Raw genomic sequence first — 18,897 nt, 5'->3', positions numbered from 1 at the left:
CTTCTGTGGCACAGGTCAGGGCATCAGACTCAAAATGTTCTCCATCCCACAAGCCATAAGTTGTCACCACGTAAATCTTGCAAGGAGAGGCAAAGATAGGATGCATAGAAGTATACACGAAGGTTACAATAGTGTAATGGACAAAGCCTAATTTAAAGGATTAACCTGTGCAGGGTGGAAGAGAGAGGGCAAATGCTTGGAAAAGTACACTGAAATCCACCTAAGTGACTTGCATGAGAAAAATCTACATAATTACATGTTTCTGTGACTGTCATTACACCTTGGCTATAGATGGTAGAAGAACCCAGAAAGAGCTCAGACCACACCCTGATTTGCCATTCACAGTCACCTGCTTTGGAGAGACACAAATCACACGTTTTTGCGTCTGTGTTTTTAGAAAACTGAATGCTTTTCTTAACAACTCATTATGTAAGGCAGTTCCTGCTGCCAGCATTCCACAATGCAAGAAAGAAGGGAATTGATTGCATAGAAGGGTGGAGACAAATGTACTCTCAAAGTTAAATGAGTCAGCTTGGAAAAACTAACTCAACACAACCTAAAGAGACAAAGGGACAAACAGCAACAACACCTTACACAAAAAAGTCCTCTCTGAGGACTCAGAGCAGGGCCTGCCAGAGGTGTTGCACGCTGAATGATGCAGAAGGCAACTGCGCTCACTACCTCTCCATCAGCCTCATTCCAGACCTCTACCCCTTTCCTGAAACGTTTTCTTGAAGAATCCATGGCTGTTGGAGGGCAGCCCTGCCAGCTGCCTGGCTGCAATCCCTTATGTAAACCTGGCAGCCAGACTCCTGAGTGGTAAGGCAAATTATTACTTTGGATAGGGACTGAATGTACTGGCACGACAGACTTCAAAAACAAAAAAACCCCAAACCTAAACAAAAATAGTCAACTAAGCAAACAACACTAGCCCCCCTGTTTGATTTGTTCTGGCAATAGGCACCCAAGTTCTTAGCATGTGCCAGAGAATAATGGTAAGTTTTAAACCGCAGCTGCTAAAAGGAAAGCCAACAAACAGGGAAAGCGTTTATAGTAAGCACAAACTTCTCAGTGTACAAATATATGTGTTTTCATACCTCAACAACTAACAGTGAAAATATGCAGTGTCATTAAGACGAGGGCACAGCAGGGTACATTAACCCACCCCTTAATTTAGGGAGGTTACTATGCTACTAGGCACGTGATGCCTTTATTTTCAGGACATAGGTCAGATATAAGGATCTTTGTGAACAAAAGGTTGATGTAAACAAACCTTCTCCTTGAGAACATGCACGTGTTAGAAAGCCAGCACGGGGTATCTGTGCTGGCAGATCTCATTGCAGCTGTGATGGCAGTCACAAACAGGAATTTATGATCTTTGGCACACAAAGGCAAGGCTACAAAATACAGAAGGCAATGGCTGGCTTACTGAACAACTGCTGTGGTTGCTCTAAGCTTTGGCTCTCAGGAACTGCAGAACGTTTTTCACAGTCTGGCTGCCATACACACACCCATTCCTCAGCCCCTGACCACCACTAGCAAGGACGGGTGCCCAGCCCCACTCCTTTGGCCAATATTTCCACGCAGAGAGCCTAACAGCACCTTAAACAGCAGCGTGCTCTCCCACTGAGGGTTCCTCCTTCAAAACAGTACCAGGACTGCAGAGAGGACGCAGCTCCAGCAAGTGCTAGAACAGACATCCACAACAGTAAAGCGAATTTCAGTGCCCTTTCCTGGGCAAAAGTTCCAGGATGGTGATTGTATATGAAGTTTAGCACGAAAGGCTGAGAGCATTGCTTGCAAGAGGCCCTCCTACCTTTGTATCCACTTAAATCATAGCATATCCTACCCCTAAAGTAAAATCCATTTGAATCTGTGATTTGAAGCAGTTATTTGAAGTTTTAGTACCACTAAACACATCCAAAATCACACCAGTTCCTACCACAATTGTGTATGCCCTTCCGAACCAGTTTTGAGCAGACTTTTCCTCGTAGATAGCAGAAAGAAAGAGGGACCCAAACAGGGACTCTGAGGTTCACAGAGCTGCAAGCCCACTCTAATATCTTCTCACTGAAGGTCTGATAACGCCCCAGGGAGCCCCATTCCCTCCAGCCCACACCCTAGTCCCAAAGCTGCCGCTTTCCCCAGCTCCTGAGGTCTGCAGTGTGAGTCTTGTGTTCTCAATCAGGTAAAGATAAAAGTATGTGTGTGGTTCCCAGGGTCTGGAGGTTTGGCTGCCCTGCTCTGAAGCTCTGCACAGGAGCTCTTGCAAAAACAAATGAGACTCACAGAACTATGTAACAGGCTGCATATTGCATAAAGACTTCTATCCTTCTTTCAGAGGACCAGTCTCTCCTCTCCTGACGCTTCCTTTCCTTCATTCTCCACTGGTTTTGGATTTAATCGAGAGCTGCATTACAGGTGTGCTTTTCTGCTACTGCATAATTAGCAGTTTGTCCTTGCACACAATTATGATAAATGAGGCAGTTTTCAAAAGAACACATACATTAAGTGCTACTGGGGATTTTGGGTACATAGAGTTAATCCACCTATTTCGATTAGGAAAAAAGAATGCATCAACTTTACAAATAACATTTTCTTAGGATACCTGTTGAGAACAGAGCGTGATACAGATTTTATGCTCTGCAATGTTTTGACTGCAACTGATACATTGTATATTTCAAATAACATCAGCACCTTAAAAAAAATCCTGCAATGAGGAATAACATACCTGTAAGGAGGCATAACATGACTTTCAATATTTAAAAAAAAAAGGTAAGTTAATCTAGAAGACAGAGTCACAACCGTAGTTGCTACTTAATACACAAATCTTGATTTTAAGGACAACTGTATGAAGACACATACTAAGAGGTATTTCAAATAGTATTAAAAATTACTAATCAACCAGAAGTCTCTCATTTTCTCCCTGAAGGCCTCTGTTCCAGTGCCAAATTAAACTGATTGAAAATTTATTAAAGATTGAAGATTGTAGTCCTTGCTAGAGAGGGCCTTACAGGCTTAGTGTGTGTGGTTATTTCTTCACTTTTAAACACTTGTGAAGCTGCCTAAGATGGAGTTCTGCATCTACTGTTGTGTGTAACCCTTCATCCTCTTCTAATCCACCCATATCATGGTATCTGAGCATGGAAAGGGAACAAACCAGTTGTTTTCATGAAGCAGCAAATGATTATCACTGCCAAGAACAACCTTTATTCTTTTCTACCAAAGATCATATCATAGCTGAGCAGATACAGCAAGCAATTTCACTAAAACATACCTGATAATTACATATAATTAATGATAACATTTATTTAAGAACTATTAGTACCTTGTGACACAAAACATCCCAACAAGAATAGCAGTGTGTTTGCAAAGCACTTTATAATCTAGGTCAGATGCCAGAGTCCTTCTGCCGAAAAAGGTGGAAACTCCTAATAATAGCCTTGCACTGAAATAAAACCAGGTAATACCTCATTGTGGACTTAAATTACACAAGAGTGACCCAAGGCTGCCAAAAGCATGTTTAAAAACACTCCTGATATATCAGAGCACTACATTAATGCCAGGGAATAGGGGTTTCTGCCTGTTGCACAGACACTTCACGTGTTATGTCTCTTCGCTTTTCCTCTTAGGGGTGTTCCAAGGCCTTGTCTCCATCCCGTCCCACCCAACAACCTGCCATCCTGAAGCTGGGTAGGAAACAACAAACACTGCCTGTTCTTCCTCCAGCAGCAGCAGATCACGGACACAAAAGTACCAGACACAAAGAGCGGTGTGGATATTCAACCCAATGAGGTAAATAAGTACAGAAGTGTGATAGAGGACAGAAGACTAGGGCATTCCTGAACAAAATGGGATTACAAGAGAATTAATTTCTACAGTTTATTAATTTTCCAGATAAAATTAGAGATGCAGACATCTTTCACTCCAAGGCCTACGCACAAAGATTAAAATTCTGCCTAATTACAAACATATCTCATTTGGTGCTTAATGTCCTGTGCTGGTATTGGCCCAACTGTTCCATATTTGTACTCTTCTAAGCAATTACACATTGACAAGAAAGTATGAATTCCTACAGCATATATGACACCTTCTGGGGAATGTTCTCCTAAGAGAACAGCAGTTTTTGGGGTACCTCATGAAGTACATCAGTCACACACACCTTCTCAGACACAAGACTCTGCAGTCCTTTGTTTCAGCCCCGGAGCACTTCATTTCCCCTTACACCCTGCAACACACAGCAGAATACAGGCACACTCTTGGCACACTCTCTGCCAAGCTCCAGCATACCAACACAAGAGGCTGTAGCTTCTGACCCAGCCCCACCTGCCTGGCCTTGTCTAGCTGGTAGAACTATACTGCCTTCTCAGTTTTGCCAGATGACCTGCTCTGGTAATTGTTTCCTAACTCATCTCAGTCAAAAAGAGCTGGATTAATGAAGCCATGTAAACAAACCTTATGTGTTCTGGCTGCAGGAGCTTTGGGGGAAGTTTGGGGAGAGTAAATACACAGCTAATGCAGCTAGAACTTAGCACATGTGCCTGCAAGGGCTTCACCACCATCACTATGAATCAAAATCTGGTGTCAACGCATGATTTACTAACTTGTAAACTCAGTGCTGTCTGTCTGCGCTAGTGCTGAGAATAGCACACATCTCCTGCTAACACAGTGAAGTCAGTTATGTGTCTGGCAGCACTGCCTCTGCTTTGTGCTCCTATTGGTGTGCTGAGACACTGCGGTGTTGTGTTTCATGACATGTAAAATAGCACCATTTCCCACATTAGGCCAACTCCTTATTTCAGTAGCACACTGCAATTTCCCACAGTAACCTGAATCCTCCATGTGCTGCACTAGACACAAAAGGAGAGAGAATGACAGACTCAGTTCAATATCCTGAGAAGAACAAAAAGATCCTGGTTCAGCCTGATGTTCAGGGAAGGACTTTACAAGAAAGCAAACTGCACATTACCTGTTCACCTAATCAACAATGTGCCAGCAATCAAAACTCAAAATACTCTTTTAGGATAGATACCTTTGTAGATTCTTTAAACCAATAGACTCTCATAGATTAATTCAGACAGATAATCTTACAGATATTCTCTATATATTCTTTTATTCTGTCTTGTCTGAACAATAGTAGTACTAGCATTGTTCTTGCCAGAAAGAGAAAACCCCCTAAAACCCCTTCCTTTTGGACTGAGAGTGAGAATGAAGTCAGCCATCTGTTAACACTTAAACTGGGCAGATCAAATACGCTTGATTACTCAGAGGAGACACCTAACATTGCAGTTATATCTTGTGCTCATTGCAATTTCTAGTGCCTGATCATAGATCAGTCCTGTCCATCTGCACTCCTTCACCAAGCATCTACCTTCAAAAGCTTGAAATTTAATGTTGGACAGGCAAACCAAAGCACACAGCTGGCACTGGAGTGTGTAGATTGAACAGGAATAGGCACATTAATTTGTCTTAGACCCCAGTATATTTTGTAAGTGTTCAAAAAGCCCAGAGCTAGAGGTGCAGTTACAAAACAAAGAAGGAGGCAAACACAAAGACAAAAAAGGAACACTAACCTGGAGAAAAACACATCACTGTTAGTGAAGGAGATTTCATCTGTTAAGTCCATCTCCTTCCCACGTGAACCACTGTCTGTCAATTGGAGGCTGACCCGAGGTATTCCATCTGACCAGCCCGGTTGTGGCACTAGGCACATTTGGTTGGATCGTTCCACTCTGGACTTGGTCATCTACGGAAGCAAGGAGAGGAATGTGAAAGGAAGAAAGGCCAGAGCAGCCTTTTCAGATAATCTGTAACAGAAAGACATTCCGTACCAGTGCACAAGCAGCAAAGAATAAGACAAGGTGCAAACCAATATTATAATATACATATAAATCAAACATTCTGTTTGATAAAGGCTATTTAAAGAAAACTAAAGGTGTGTCTATTGAAAGAGCGGGGGCAAGAGTGACATTAAGAAAACAAAGGTTAAGTTAAATAAATACTTATCTTCTGCATCACAAGAGAGAGATTAAAAAAGTTTGCATTGAATTTGCTTCTTGACACAACTGGAGAAGGTAAAAGCAGTTATATACCTCTTCTCAACTCCCTTCACACCCTTTTTAATGGCAATTGATATCAACACATGCCCTGGAAAAAAATTTCTCAAGAAGGATGAAAACATTCTGGATTGGTGCTCTTTCCTGAGGCAGACAGAACACAGAGTTGGAAGCTGGGCTCTCTAAATACAAGCAAAGTTTCCAAGCATCATCGAATCCAGTAAGGCCAGGGCTCTTGCTCTGACCCATCAGGGAAGCATACAGAGTATAAGAGACAATGCTTCATCAGACAGCTGTCCAGGATCAGTGCCAGATAAAAAATGCCTAGGAAAGAAGAGGAGCATGTTCAGGGGTCTGTCCTTCATGCGATGCCCCAGATTTGGAATTCTGTGGTACAGGACCTTTCCTTGACTTGGCCACTGCACCTGGTTCACTGTGTTTTATCAGCAAACATTGAACCTAACCTTTGAGATTAAATTCAGTTTTCTCTTGTGTTCACTTCTGTTTTTAGCCTTTGCAAGATTCTATGGCTGGGAGTTTTACAACATTGTTACACATTGATTAAAATAAAAAAAAAAAACCTTCTATTTTAGATATGGCAACAGACAATCTTTCCCTTGTTTTTGAATTGTGAGAATTTGCCAGAAATAATGCTGATGGTTCCTAATGACTTTAATTATCCATTTGTTTACCAGTTCTGCTGTCTGCTGTAGTTATTACAAATATGTTGGACAGTAAATTGGAATTCCTGTACTCCTAAACCTTTTTTGTAGCTGGCTTACCCTAAGATTCTTTGTAAAATTTTTCATTTTTCATTATACTTCTGTTCCTAGTGCTTTGTTCCACTCACAGTTGTTTTCAAATGCTTTGTGTGTGTTGAAAAGTTTCACGGGACAGAAAGCTGCTTCTTACTGAGCTCTGAAGAGAATAAAATGAAAAATAAAATGTGTATCAGCAGCAAAGGGAAACCAGAGAGATATGCTGAGAGAGCTTTCCAGCTTCAGCCTCTGGACTGCATACTCTTGGCGAGATCCTGCCTTCACTGATGTCAATAGGCATTTTGCCCAAAGTCAGATCTTACCTTTGTACCACTGCTGGCTTCCAGTCATACAGCAATACTCTGTTAGCCCAACACCTGCAGCAGTCTCTGGCTGTTGGCACCATGGGAACTGGCCACACATCACATGGACACCAGGCCGTGCCTCTCAGCTGCTACAGAACGGCAGCAGTGATGTGATTTAAAAGGGGAAGACCATGTCTACAGGGAGGAGGGGACACAGGGAGCATTACAGGAAAGAATCGCAACAGGAAGCATCAGGGCCTGGGATCTGGAGGCACTGACTCACTGAATTCTGATGGAAGGGGCTCTTAAGCCCTTTTTTTGCCACTGAAACTTGCAGTCAGCCATTTAAGCTTTGCTGCAGCTGGAGATGACTGTTGACTGCCATGCTTGCACAGGGACATAGAATCATAGAATTGTTTAGGTTGGGAAAGACCTCTAAGATCATCAGTCCAACCATTACTTTAACACTGCCAAGTCCACCACTAAAACATTTCCCTAAATGACACATCTACACATCTTTTAAATACCTCTAGGGATGGTGATTTAATCACTTCCCAGGGTAGCCTGTTCCAATGCTTGATAACCCTTTCAGTGAAGAAATTTTTCCTAATATCCAATTAAACCTCCAGTGGCACAACTCAAGGCCACTTCCTCTCATCCTATTGCTTGTTACTGGACAGAAGAGACCAATCCCCATCTCACTATAACCTCCATTCGGGTAGTTGTAAAGATCTCACCTCAGCCTCCTTTTCTCCAGTCTAAATATCCCCAGCTCCCTGAGCCACTCCTCCTAAGACTTGAACTCCAGACCCTTCACCAGCTCCGTTGTCCTTCACTGGACTTGCTCCAGCACCTCAATGTCTTTTTTGCAGTGAGGGGCCAAGAACTGGACACAGCACTTGATGTGTTGCCTCACCAGTACAAGGGGACAGTCACTGCCCTGGTCCTGCTGGCCACACTATTTCTGATACAAGCCAGGATGCCACTGGTCTTCTCGGCCATCTGCTGGCTCATGTTTAGTGGCTGTTGATCAGCAGCCCAAGTCCTTTTCTGCTGGACAGCTTTCCAACCACTCTTTGCCAGCCTGTAGCACTGCCTGGGGCTGTTGTGATCCATGTGCAGGACCTGGCACTTTGCCTTGTTGAACATCATACAACTGGTCTTGGCCCACCCATCCAGCCTGTCCAGATCCCTCTGCAGAGCCTTCCTATCCTCTAGCAGATCACCTCTTACCATGGCCTTTTGGTGCTACTTCACCATGAGCCACTAGACCTGATGTCATGCACATCACAAAAGCTCTTCACCAGAGTAACAAAAATGGTGACTGTACATAAGCACAAACCTCTAAACTAGAACATATTCTACACATTGTTCCATCATTACTTTACAGAGCACATGTGGGTATAAGCAAAGCAGACAACTTCTACGATGTACTACATATAACGACAGTCACTGAAGCCTGGAAAACAGGAGGACACCAGCTTTTCCACCCCTACCCTACCACGTGCATCCCGATTTCAAGAACACAATTAACAAAGCTAATAATTTTGCTACCAGGTACTGCAGAATCTGCCTTATGAAAGAAGAAGTGCCAGCAAACAGGCAACTTCTGCTGAACAGCATTATCAGAATCCTGTGCAAACATACGTCACTATGAGTGTTGAAGAAAGTGCAAGAAAACCTTTCCCCTAGAGGCACAAGCTGACCAGTCAAGGTGGCATCATCCCACACAATACCACCACCAAGATTCTTCGTAAGTGACTGGGTGCATCACAGAGATGTTTCATCTTCCTGGGAGGTCTAGGGAGTTCCTGGGTTCAAAGATCAAAGATAAATACGCCACGTATTCTAAAGATCTGACGTGGTGTGGTGACTAACCTTTCTCTGTTTTTGAAGAACAGGGACTGCTCCACACCAAGATGAGTCTGGAGAGCCTTGTGCATATGAATCAACATGGTGTAAAGATACAGACCCTTGGCACAGGTCATCCTCAGAAATCTGAGTACATCACTCATGTTCTCAAGGAGGAAAAAGAAAAACTTCCAGTATCCCAAGCCAAGCATGAATACGTAAATAACTAGACAATTCATACCCATTTGAGTAAGTAATTATGAAGTGTAAATGCACAACTTTAGGAAGAAACTAGCTGCGAGTTTACATTTAAATGTTACAACTGAAAGGATAATAAAGATATTTCTATAAGGTTGTCATAAAAAACCCCATGAAGTAGTTAAAAAGAAGAATGTGCTGTATATGCTTTAATGCTGCATGAGCATACTATCCTTCTAGAGGAGAGAGAAATCTCACTCAAAAACTTTTTTGATACACAAATCGAATTCTTAGGGTTGTCCACCAAAACAAAGAACTCCAAATCACTTTTTGAAGAGCTCCTTGTCATCCTAGGGCTCTTTCAACTTACAAGTTGTCTATATCAATATAAATATTCCACAGAATAGCAAAAGGCACATTTCTTTTCAAAAATCTAAGCATGGCTGAGCGATGTAGGGAAATCTGGAATGCTGCTTTCTTTCTCACTCTAGTTTCATTTTGGCTAACTATCAGCACAAAGCTTACATGTCAATGTATCCACTGATCAGCACTACCTCTGCTTCATGAATGACTAAGAAAGGGAGACCATTAGCCAGCTCTTGCCTGACAGCTAACCAACTTGATTCGACCAGTTCTGTTCAGTAAAATAACCAGGGAATGAGACATTTGCCAAAGTTAACCAGGATTGGTATTTGGCCACTGACACCTCTTGAAACAAATATAATCCATTCACTCCATTTAAAATCAGCAGGTATTTCAATGAGATTTCCGTAAGCTCTCTACCGAAGTTAGTTAATGGTAACAACAATGACAGTGAATTACATCAGGCCTTGTTTGGAGACGCTAACTTTTCCCAGAGGGTTTAGGTCATCCTGAATTGTCCCAGAGAATCAGGTGGAAATTCCTGCTGAGACAGCAATGCCCTTCAAGTTATTCAGTGAATAGAACACATATTTATTCTGTACTTGTGTTGTTCTCCAAAACTTCATAGTGCAACCAGTTCTCATACAACACCAGCTTTGCCACCATTCTTCTTCAACTTCTGGGATGAATCTGGACGGGATGAATCTCCTGCAGCTGTGAGTACCAGATATCTTTCAGGCCCAAAGGCAGGGAGGGGTAGCTCTACAGGAAGATTTTTCAGTTACATTCATCTCACACTTCTTATATTATTCCCATGTGTCCCATGGACACACCTGAAGAACAGGATGCCATCCAGAGAGACCTGGACAAGGTTGAGAAGTGGGTCCATGGGAATCTCACGACGTTTAACAAGGCCAAGTGCAAGGTGCTGCATCCGGATCAGGGCAACCTCTGGTACTAATACAGGTTGAGGGATGAACACACTGGTAACAGCCCTGCTGAGAAGGACTTGGGGGTGCTGGTGGATGAGAGGCTGGACGAGACCCATCAATGTGCACTTGGAACCCAGAAAGCCAATCGTGTCCTGGGCTGCATCAAAAGAAACATGACCAGTAGGTCAAAAGAGGTGGTTCTGCCTCTCTGCTCTGGTGGGACCCCACCTGGAGTGCTGCCACCACCTCTGGAGTCCTTAGCACAAGAAAGACATGGATCTGTTCAAGCCAGTCCAGAGAAGGGCCACAAAAATGATCAGAGGGATGTAACATCTCTATTACGAGGAAAGGCTGAGAGAGTGGGGGCTGTTCAGCCTGGAGAAGAGACAATTCCAGGGAGACCTTACACCAGCTTTCCAGTACCTAAAAGGGGGCTTATAAGAAAGCCAGAGAGGGACTTTTTACAAGGGCATATTATGATAAAGTAGGTAGATTCAGACTAGATATATATAAGAAATTTTTTAAAATCATGGTGGTAAAACACTAGAACAGGTTGCCCAGAGATGTGGTGGATGCCCCATACCTGGAAACATTCAGGATCAGGTTGAACAGGGCTCTAATTAACCTCATGTAGTTGAAGGTGTCCCTTCTCATTGCAGGGAGGTTGGATTAGATGGCCTTTACAGGTCCCTTCCAACCCCAAACATTCTATGATTCTAAGACCTTAAGCCTGGACTAAGCTTAAAGCAAGAGAACAGTTGTCTTTAGCAAGGCTGCTGTCTTACTAAAATGCACTTGTGCTTAAATACTTGCCAAAACATAGATTCCATTCCTTGATTCATCACTTCACCTACCTCCTACAATATTGATTTTAAAACCACAGAGTCATATTACAGTTGTGAAGTTCTCCTCAAATTAAAGATGCCTCTTCATCTTACATTACTGACACTGGGAGACAAAGATCAATCCTTAGACTGATCAATCTCTGTAAGCCTTACCAGGTTTACCAGAGAGTCAACACATACTTGCAAAATAATTCAGTTACCAGCTCTCTTCCATACTCAGAATGAAGCCTGAAATCCTTCCTTGATTAACTGCCACACTGAAATCATAAAGTCACGATAAATGCGGTCATCCTTACAATATGTGCAGCTGCCACTGCCAAATTTGGATTTCTCTTACTCTATTTGTATTTTTAGGCACTGGATCACTAAAACACCTCCTCTGTACTCTGCCCTACTCAGATATCAAAGTTATAAATTTGATGCAATCCTAACGTGTATGACGCTTTAAAGTTCAATGAAGTTCTGATGTTTTATTCAAATTAGGTGCCTTAAAGAGGACAAGACTTCGGATTCAAAGAGTTGAGTATTATCTTCCTTTAAACCACATCCTAGTCCTGCTTGTCAAACTTAATTTCCTTTTATGACAAAGGTAACCCACTTAGTTGATCAAGGGAAGACAGCTGATGTAATCCTTTTGAATTTTAGTAAAGCATTTGATACTGTCTCTCACAGGATCCTTCTGGACAAACTGTCCAGCACACAACTGGACACTCATCATGTGGTGGGTGAGCAATTGGCTCAAGGGTCGAGCACAGAGGGTAATAGTGAATGGGGTGACATCAGACTGGTGACTTGACACCAGTGGGGCTCCACAGGGCTCCTCCACTTTGGGCCCTGTGCTCTTCAACACCTTCATAAATGACCTGGATGCAGAACTGGAAGGAATACTAAGAGTGCCAAAGACACTGAATTGTGAGGAGCTGCTGACTCCTTCAAGGGCAGAGAGGCCCTGCAGAGAGACCTTGACAAATTAGAGGGCTGAGCAATCACCAACCATATGAAGTTCAACAAGGGGAAGTGCCGGATTCTGCACCTGGGATGGGGCAACCCCAGATGTTTGTACAGACTGGGGAATAAAATGCTGGAAAGCAGTGCCATGGAAAGGGACCCGGGGGTCCTGGTGGATGCCAAGTTGTATCTGAGTCAGCAGTACCGTGGTAGGAGGGCCAACCATGTTCTGGGGGGCATCAGGGAAGGTATCGCCAGTCAGTCGAGGGAGGCGATTCTCCTGCTCTGCTCTGCACTGGGGCAGCCTCGCCTTGAATATTGTGTGCAGTTTTGGGCACTGCAATATAAGAAAGGTATTAAGCTGTTAGAGAGTAGCTAAAGGAGGGCAACAAAGATGGTGAAGGGCCTTGAGGGGAAGCCGTATGAGGAGCAGCTGAGGGCACTTGGTCTGTTCAGCCTGGAGAAGAGGAGACTGAGAGGGAACCTTAAGACAGTCTACAACTTCTTCATGAGGGGAAGTGGAAGGGGCAGGCACTGATCTTTTCTGTGTGGTGACCAGTGACAGGACCCGAGGGAATGGCATGAAAATGTGTCAGGGGAGCTTTAGGCTGGATATTGGGAAAAGGTTCTTTACCCAGAGGGTGGCTGGGCACTGGAACAGGCTCCCCAGGGAAGTGGTCACAGCACCAAGCCTGACGGAGTTCAAGAAACATCACCACAGCCTCCATATTTGACAGAAGCCACTGCAAACAGCAGAACTGCTTAAATGCTTGAAAGTAAACACACACCTAAAAGCTTTGCAAATGTTGCATGATTCCAGAGATAAGAAGCCAGCAAATGCTCTCAGAAAGCCCATGAAATTCAACACAGCTATGCAGATACTGCATTTCCGGAGACATCTTCCTTGTCACTGGTTGTGAATACCATAAATTTGTTTCAGTAAACTTTCCCAGTGTAAAAATCATGTCTGTTATAAGCCAGTCAAAGCACATTCCGTGAAGAAATTCCAAATTTTCCCTGAAGGCTAAACATAAAAATTGTACACTCCAGAAAGATGTAATCTGAGCCCAAAGCTATACTGTCCTAAAAACATTCAAATTCAAGAAAACAACCCAATACTAAGATTATCTTCAAACCTGGGACTCTCCACAGTACACGTACAACAGGAGGCTGTTAGAGTGAACCAGCAACATCCTAAAGCCCTTTTTTCTGCAGGAAACCAGACACATCTGCCTAAGGGAATCCCTTCAGCCTTCTGCCCTCTGCAGCTTGAAGGCAGCTTTGCCAAAACGCTGCAGGCGTGCAGCGTGCATGGGATGTAGGCCAAAAGTGACAAGATGTATGGGCCTCAAGCCAGAAGTTACAACCAGCTCCCAGCGATTGCCGACTGCTGGGTGGCATCTGTTTGCCAAAGGATGCCTAGTGCAGACAGTGTTCTGAATTGGGGTGAAGAGAGCTTCATCCAAGAAGAGAGGAAAGAGTGGGATTGATGCAGATTTTGCAAACTGGGGGTCTGCAGGTGCAGCAGAGAACAGCATCCCACAGCTGAGTGCACAGCCAGTTCACTGTAAATTGGAATTAAACGTTTAAGTCTGATTTGGCAAATACAGCCATCAATGAGGAATCCCAGCAAAAAGCACGTTGAGGACTCCTTGATGGGCTAAATAAAAAACTCAAAAACAAAACAAGCATGTATGCCTTCACATTGGAGAGATACAGTGTATAGTTTCAAAGTAATATACAGGGAAAATTACATAATAACAAAAATACCTCCTCCTTCTGGAGGTAATACCGAATTCCTTACACATATGTTTTTCAGGGCAATATGAAATAATCCTCTCTTGCACTCCTTCCTAGAGATTTCCATCAGCTTATGGTTTGGCATGTACTGTTTTTGTGTCACTGCACTGAGAAAGACTCTAACCTTTGGGTTGGGTTTTTGTTTTTTTTCAATTTCCTCTTTTAAATTTATGTAATCACGTCATCATATGAACTGCTGGTAACCTAAATCTGCCCCATGTATAAGCCTGCTTCCACATACTCTTGCAAAGTCACTCACAAATTCATTTTTTGAACTCCAAGGATCTCAAACTCCCACTCTTCAGCTCCTGTGTCTGTACTCTGAGGCAATGCACCTAACACAGCAGAATGAATGTATATTCTCTTATGCTGTGGAATTAATCTTATGCATGTATCAACATCACCATCCAGTATAAAGCAAGGACAAAACAGCATTATAAGTAAAACCAGTTAGTGGACTGTAAATGGTGTTAACCTTTTTTCCTTTTGCATTTCTGTTTCACATATGGAGACTGGAAACATGGATCTACCATTGCTTGGCCACAGCAATTGACAAGAGTCTTTCCTATGGCCTTTGCTCCATACTGATGGCTCTCCTTCAGCTTCAGTATTTTTAAGCAGTATCAAGCACAAAGGTGATGCCTCAAATTACCACCTGAAGCTTTGGCAACGAGTCCCAAGGTTGGTTTCATAAGCAGATACATTGTACCAACCCCTCACACTGCTGGGACTCTGCTCCTCTGGGAGTAACTTCTGCCTTTCCTTTGCTTGGTTTCTTTGGACTCTCCTAGTTTGAACAGGAGATGTATCACGAGTAAGAAGTGCAAATATGGCCAGATGATCACAATCAGAGGACAGATGTACAAATGAACTTAAAAGGCTGACTATGGTGATGATTCCTGTTTTCAGTTTCCTATAGACTTTCTGCTCATGTCCATATTCACCTGCCCAGTCAGAACAATAGCGAGAGCAATACAAATTATGGTAGGTTACTGTAGTTACAATGGGCATCATTTGATATTTCAATATATTCTTAAAATAAATGTCACCTCCAGTGAAGGAATCTTAAAGCAAATGCTCTGTAACTATGTGCTATGCTGTTTAAGGGCAAATGTTAATGAGACCATCAAAAGCAAGAGAACAGAGGAAAGCCAGTATAGCATCCATCACATTCTTCCATCCCTCCTGTTGGCTAATTGTTTGAAGTGTAAACAAGTCTTTGCCAAAGGATTTCTTCCTCAGAAAAATGTGCAGATGTGCCAAAATTCAGAGCTGCTCCACTGAAGTCCATGTAAGTAGGTTGGAAAGTTCAAACAAGCTGCTGAGAAATCTGTCTTTCTCCATGTATGGTACTTCTCCTGTTCACAGCATGACAGTGAATTACACAGTAATGAAATAATTTGCTGCCTAAAAGACACTGCTGGCACTGGCCTGAACTGTCCTATATCCTATGAAGTGCAGACAAATCCTTCAAGGAAAATTTCTCCTGTCCTGCAATACCATATGGCCAAATCATTACTAAGGGAACCTGAACAACTGAAAAGATGACTGTAAAGGCTGACTTCAGCTACCCACCCTTCAATCCCTTTTTCTTCTCAGCAATAAAGAATGCTGTTTACAAACTGTAAAAAAAGCAGGTTCAGGCCTTAGGAATTTTGAACAGAGGTGAAGCAGCACTCTCAGGCATACCAATAAAGCGGCACTAAATGTGCCCAAGCTCAACTAGCACATTTTTATGGCCCTCTGAATCAACACTGGGTAATACAGATAAGCTGAGACTCCACTAGAAATTCCACTAGATCACGCAACAATCCAGCAAAAAAAGGACAGGAATGATCCTCTTCTTGGATCATTCACCTCAGACCTAGAAAAGAAGTTAAAATACATCCTGTACTCTAACAGAATCTTCCAGGTGATCTCATAGGTGTTTTCTATCTCCCATTTTTATGGACCTGTATCTTCATTATAACTACACCTCCAATTATAAGTACAAGTCACTGCAGACAAATGACTCTAATGAGTCATGTAGGTGTGTTAGATCAGATTCTTCTGTCATTTGCTAGCAAAAGTCAGAAATCAACATTCCTGCAATTAATGTAGGGCCAGGCTTGCCACTGACTGAATGCTATTAAGATAAGCATGCAACACTCAGGGATTGCAGGAATCAGGCAGTACAATAATTGCTTCTAATATGTTGAATAGAGATGAAAAATGAGAACAAAAGTGTGTGAACTAAAAACAGAAAACCCTTGGATAGCAACTATTTACTGTTCCATCATGGATTCTGCAACAGCACATGTAGGTTCATGTGTTTCAGTATAGAAATTAATTTAGTTTGCATAAAATAATGCTTCCAAGGGAGCAGAGATCCACATACTGAGAACACAGCAAGCAGCACTAGCTAAGAACCTATTAAACATTAACCTCCAGAAGTCTGCTCAATACAGGCTCTGGCAAGAGATCTTATTTACACTGGGCAGAGTGCATAAAAGTGTATTTTTCTAGTTCTCTATGAAAAGATTTTATTTACAGTTTATTCCAACATTTGCAAATCTCCTGTTTATTCCCTATTATCTTTCAATTCATGCTGGTTTTTACAAGGCAAACATTACTATAAGATTATACCACTCTTCCTATAAACTAGCTGTTTTCTTTTAACTGTACAGCATATCCTTATGTTAATTAAGACAAGGGGAACAACTCACCACCATTAAAACAAAAAATGCAAGTTGAAAGACAAAAGCTACTAGAAAATATCAAGCAGGTGTAACAGTCACATTCTCAGGCTGCCCGAGTTCCTAGGCTACTTGGAAAACTTACAACAAACAAAGCAAAATGAGAATCTCAAACAGTTCAAGCTGAGAATCCACTGCTGTCAGTGTTTTGTTCTTGAATATTAGCTCTTGAAGGACTGGCAATCTGTTTGATGTTACCCTTTAAAATCCAAGAAGTAGAAAGAATATGTGCTCATTTTCAATAATATGTCATACTTCAGTGACTAAGCATATTTTGGAATATATTTTGTTTTTCTAAACATCCTGTGAACTTGTAGATCAAAAAAAAAAAGTCAAGATATTTTTGATTATAGTTATACTAAATCCTAATTCTACTAGCATAGATTAAATAACTGTTCATCTTCAGAAATCTGACACTGTTACTCTCAGAACACTGTCTGCTACTGGGATTCAAACAATAAAACTAAGTCATAATTTTCAAATGCCAGTGAAAGTCAGGTACTTGTATTCCACATAGAGTACTAGAAATGACAAAATTTCAAGTCAAGTCACATTTGCAAAGTCTTAAAGAGCACTTGTCTGTCTGTGTTTCTGTTAAGGAAGATTATGCAATTACACCAACCTTTGTACTTGCATAGTAATAGTATTATTACACAATTACCTATATGCATTTCTGTGCATCTCTGAATTACTGAAGCTTCAGAATTCCTTGAGATTTTTAGCACTGCTTGTGAAATCTATGAAACTGTGGGATGAAATCTGTTGTGCTTTAAAGCCTGATTTCCTTTACAATCAGTTACATAGCTACTATACAACTGGGATAAATGAACCTGAAGCCATAAAATAACTAGCATGCATCCCATGCAGAAGTACTACCTCAGTATCACTCTTCTAACCATTACAGATCTCCAGAGAATGTTCTAAGGAGAAAGGCTTATTAGCAATTGCATACTTTTCATTCCCATGTGGAAAAAAACCCCAACAACCTCTAGTACAGCATACTGGATACAAAACAAACAAGCTTTGTTTTGCTCAACTGTGTGTGTTCAACAATCACTGTTACCGTTTGTATCTGAAGAATTATCTAAGCCCAGCTTACTGTCAACAGCTGCCAGTGACCACCTCTCCATCTCATACTCCCCAAAACCTGCCCAAACTAGAATACCTGCTCATGATGGCATCAAGTCCCACCATTAAGCCCCTAAGGAAAATTTTCTACTAACAAGAGTACTTGGGCCAAAGTAAATAGTCAGCATCTACACAGGACACTGCCAAATCCCAGGTTTTGAACTAAGTTTCTTTAATGATTTTCACCCAAGAATTGACAAGAGCACAGGAAAAGCCAGAGAACATTTAATTTCCTAACTTTGACAAGCAGTATTTATCGGCAAATAGTCCAGTCAGAAGTCTATCAGCATAAAGCAAAACTTCTAGTCATCTCCTACATCTGCAAATGTGGCAAATTTAGAGACTTGAAGATCTTCCTAACCTTACAGTATAATAAAAACAACAACTTCCATTGGCCCATGCTAAATAATGGACTGTTATTTTCCACAAGATGTATTACCATCATACCAAAACTACACAACTTTTTGTATTGCTCAAACAGCTCAAGAAGTCTGTAAGCTTCCTTGGGCATGCCTTAGACAATCTTTTAACTCTAGGTTAAACATAGCAGGGCTTCCTGATCCTCAAATAAGATTCTCAGGTAAGACTCTGCTACAAATGCTAACAATTATCAAAAACCATTAAAAAGAACAGCTGACTTGTCCATTCCCCCAAAACCAGAAAGGAACTCACTTCATTTAAATACCAGCCCAGTATTCTTATACCTAGATTGGGTGAATTATACTGGCCCAAGAAACAGGTCATCTTCCTTCAGAAAAGTAAAAAATCTTCATTGCTAAGGAATATCTCACTGGCAGATTCTTCACAAGCCATACAAAATGCAGATTTTACAATGCATGAGACTTCACCTCAATAAAAGCTTTAAACAAATTAACTATGGAGACCTCAATGATTAGGAAAGATTAGAACATCCCTAGAATACTCTTTGACCTATTTATTCTTCAAGAGCATAATCCTTTCACACCACAAAGTGCTGAC

General features: G+C 41.9%; 1 protein-coding gene across 7 annotated transcripts in view; it reads right to left on the bottom strand.

Annotated features, from left to right (window-relative positions):
- FAM13A (family with sequence similarity 13 member A) overlaps positions 1–18,897 on the bottom strand; it is a 135,492-nt gene that overhangs the window by 68,359 nt on the left and 48,236 nt on the right. For all 7 annotated transcript variants that reach the window (XM_032686920.1, XM_032686919.1, XM_032686917.1 and 4 more), the window contains exon 6: positions 5,574–5,746. In XM_032686920.1, coding sequence (XP_032542811.1) covers positions 5,574–5,746 — 173 coding nt within the window. The remainder of the gene's footprint in view (positions 1–5,573; positions 5,747–18,897) is intronic.

Source organism: Chiroxiphia lanceolata, chromosome 4, assembly GCF_009829145.1.
Source record: "Chiroxiphia lanceolata isolate bChiLan1 chromosome 4, bChiLan1.pri, whole genome shotgun sequence".
NCBI lineage: Eukaryota > Metazoa > Chordata > Aves > Passeriformes > Pipridae > Chiroxiphia > Chiroxiphia lanceolata.
The sequence above is the reverse complement of the archived record's forward strand: the minus strand, read 5'-3'. Positions and strand labels throughout refer to the sequence as shown.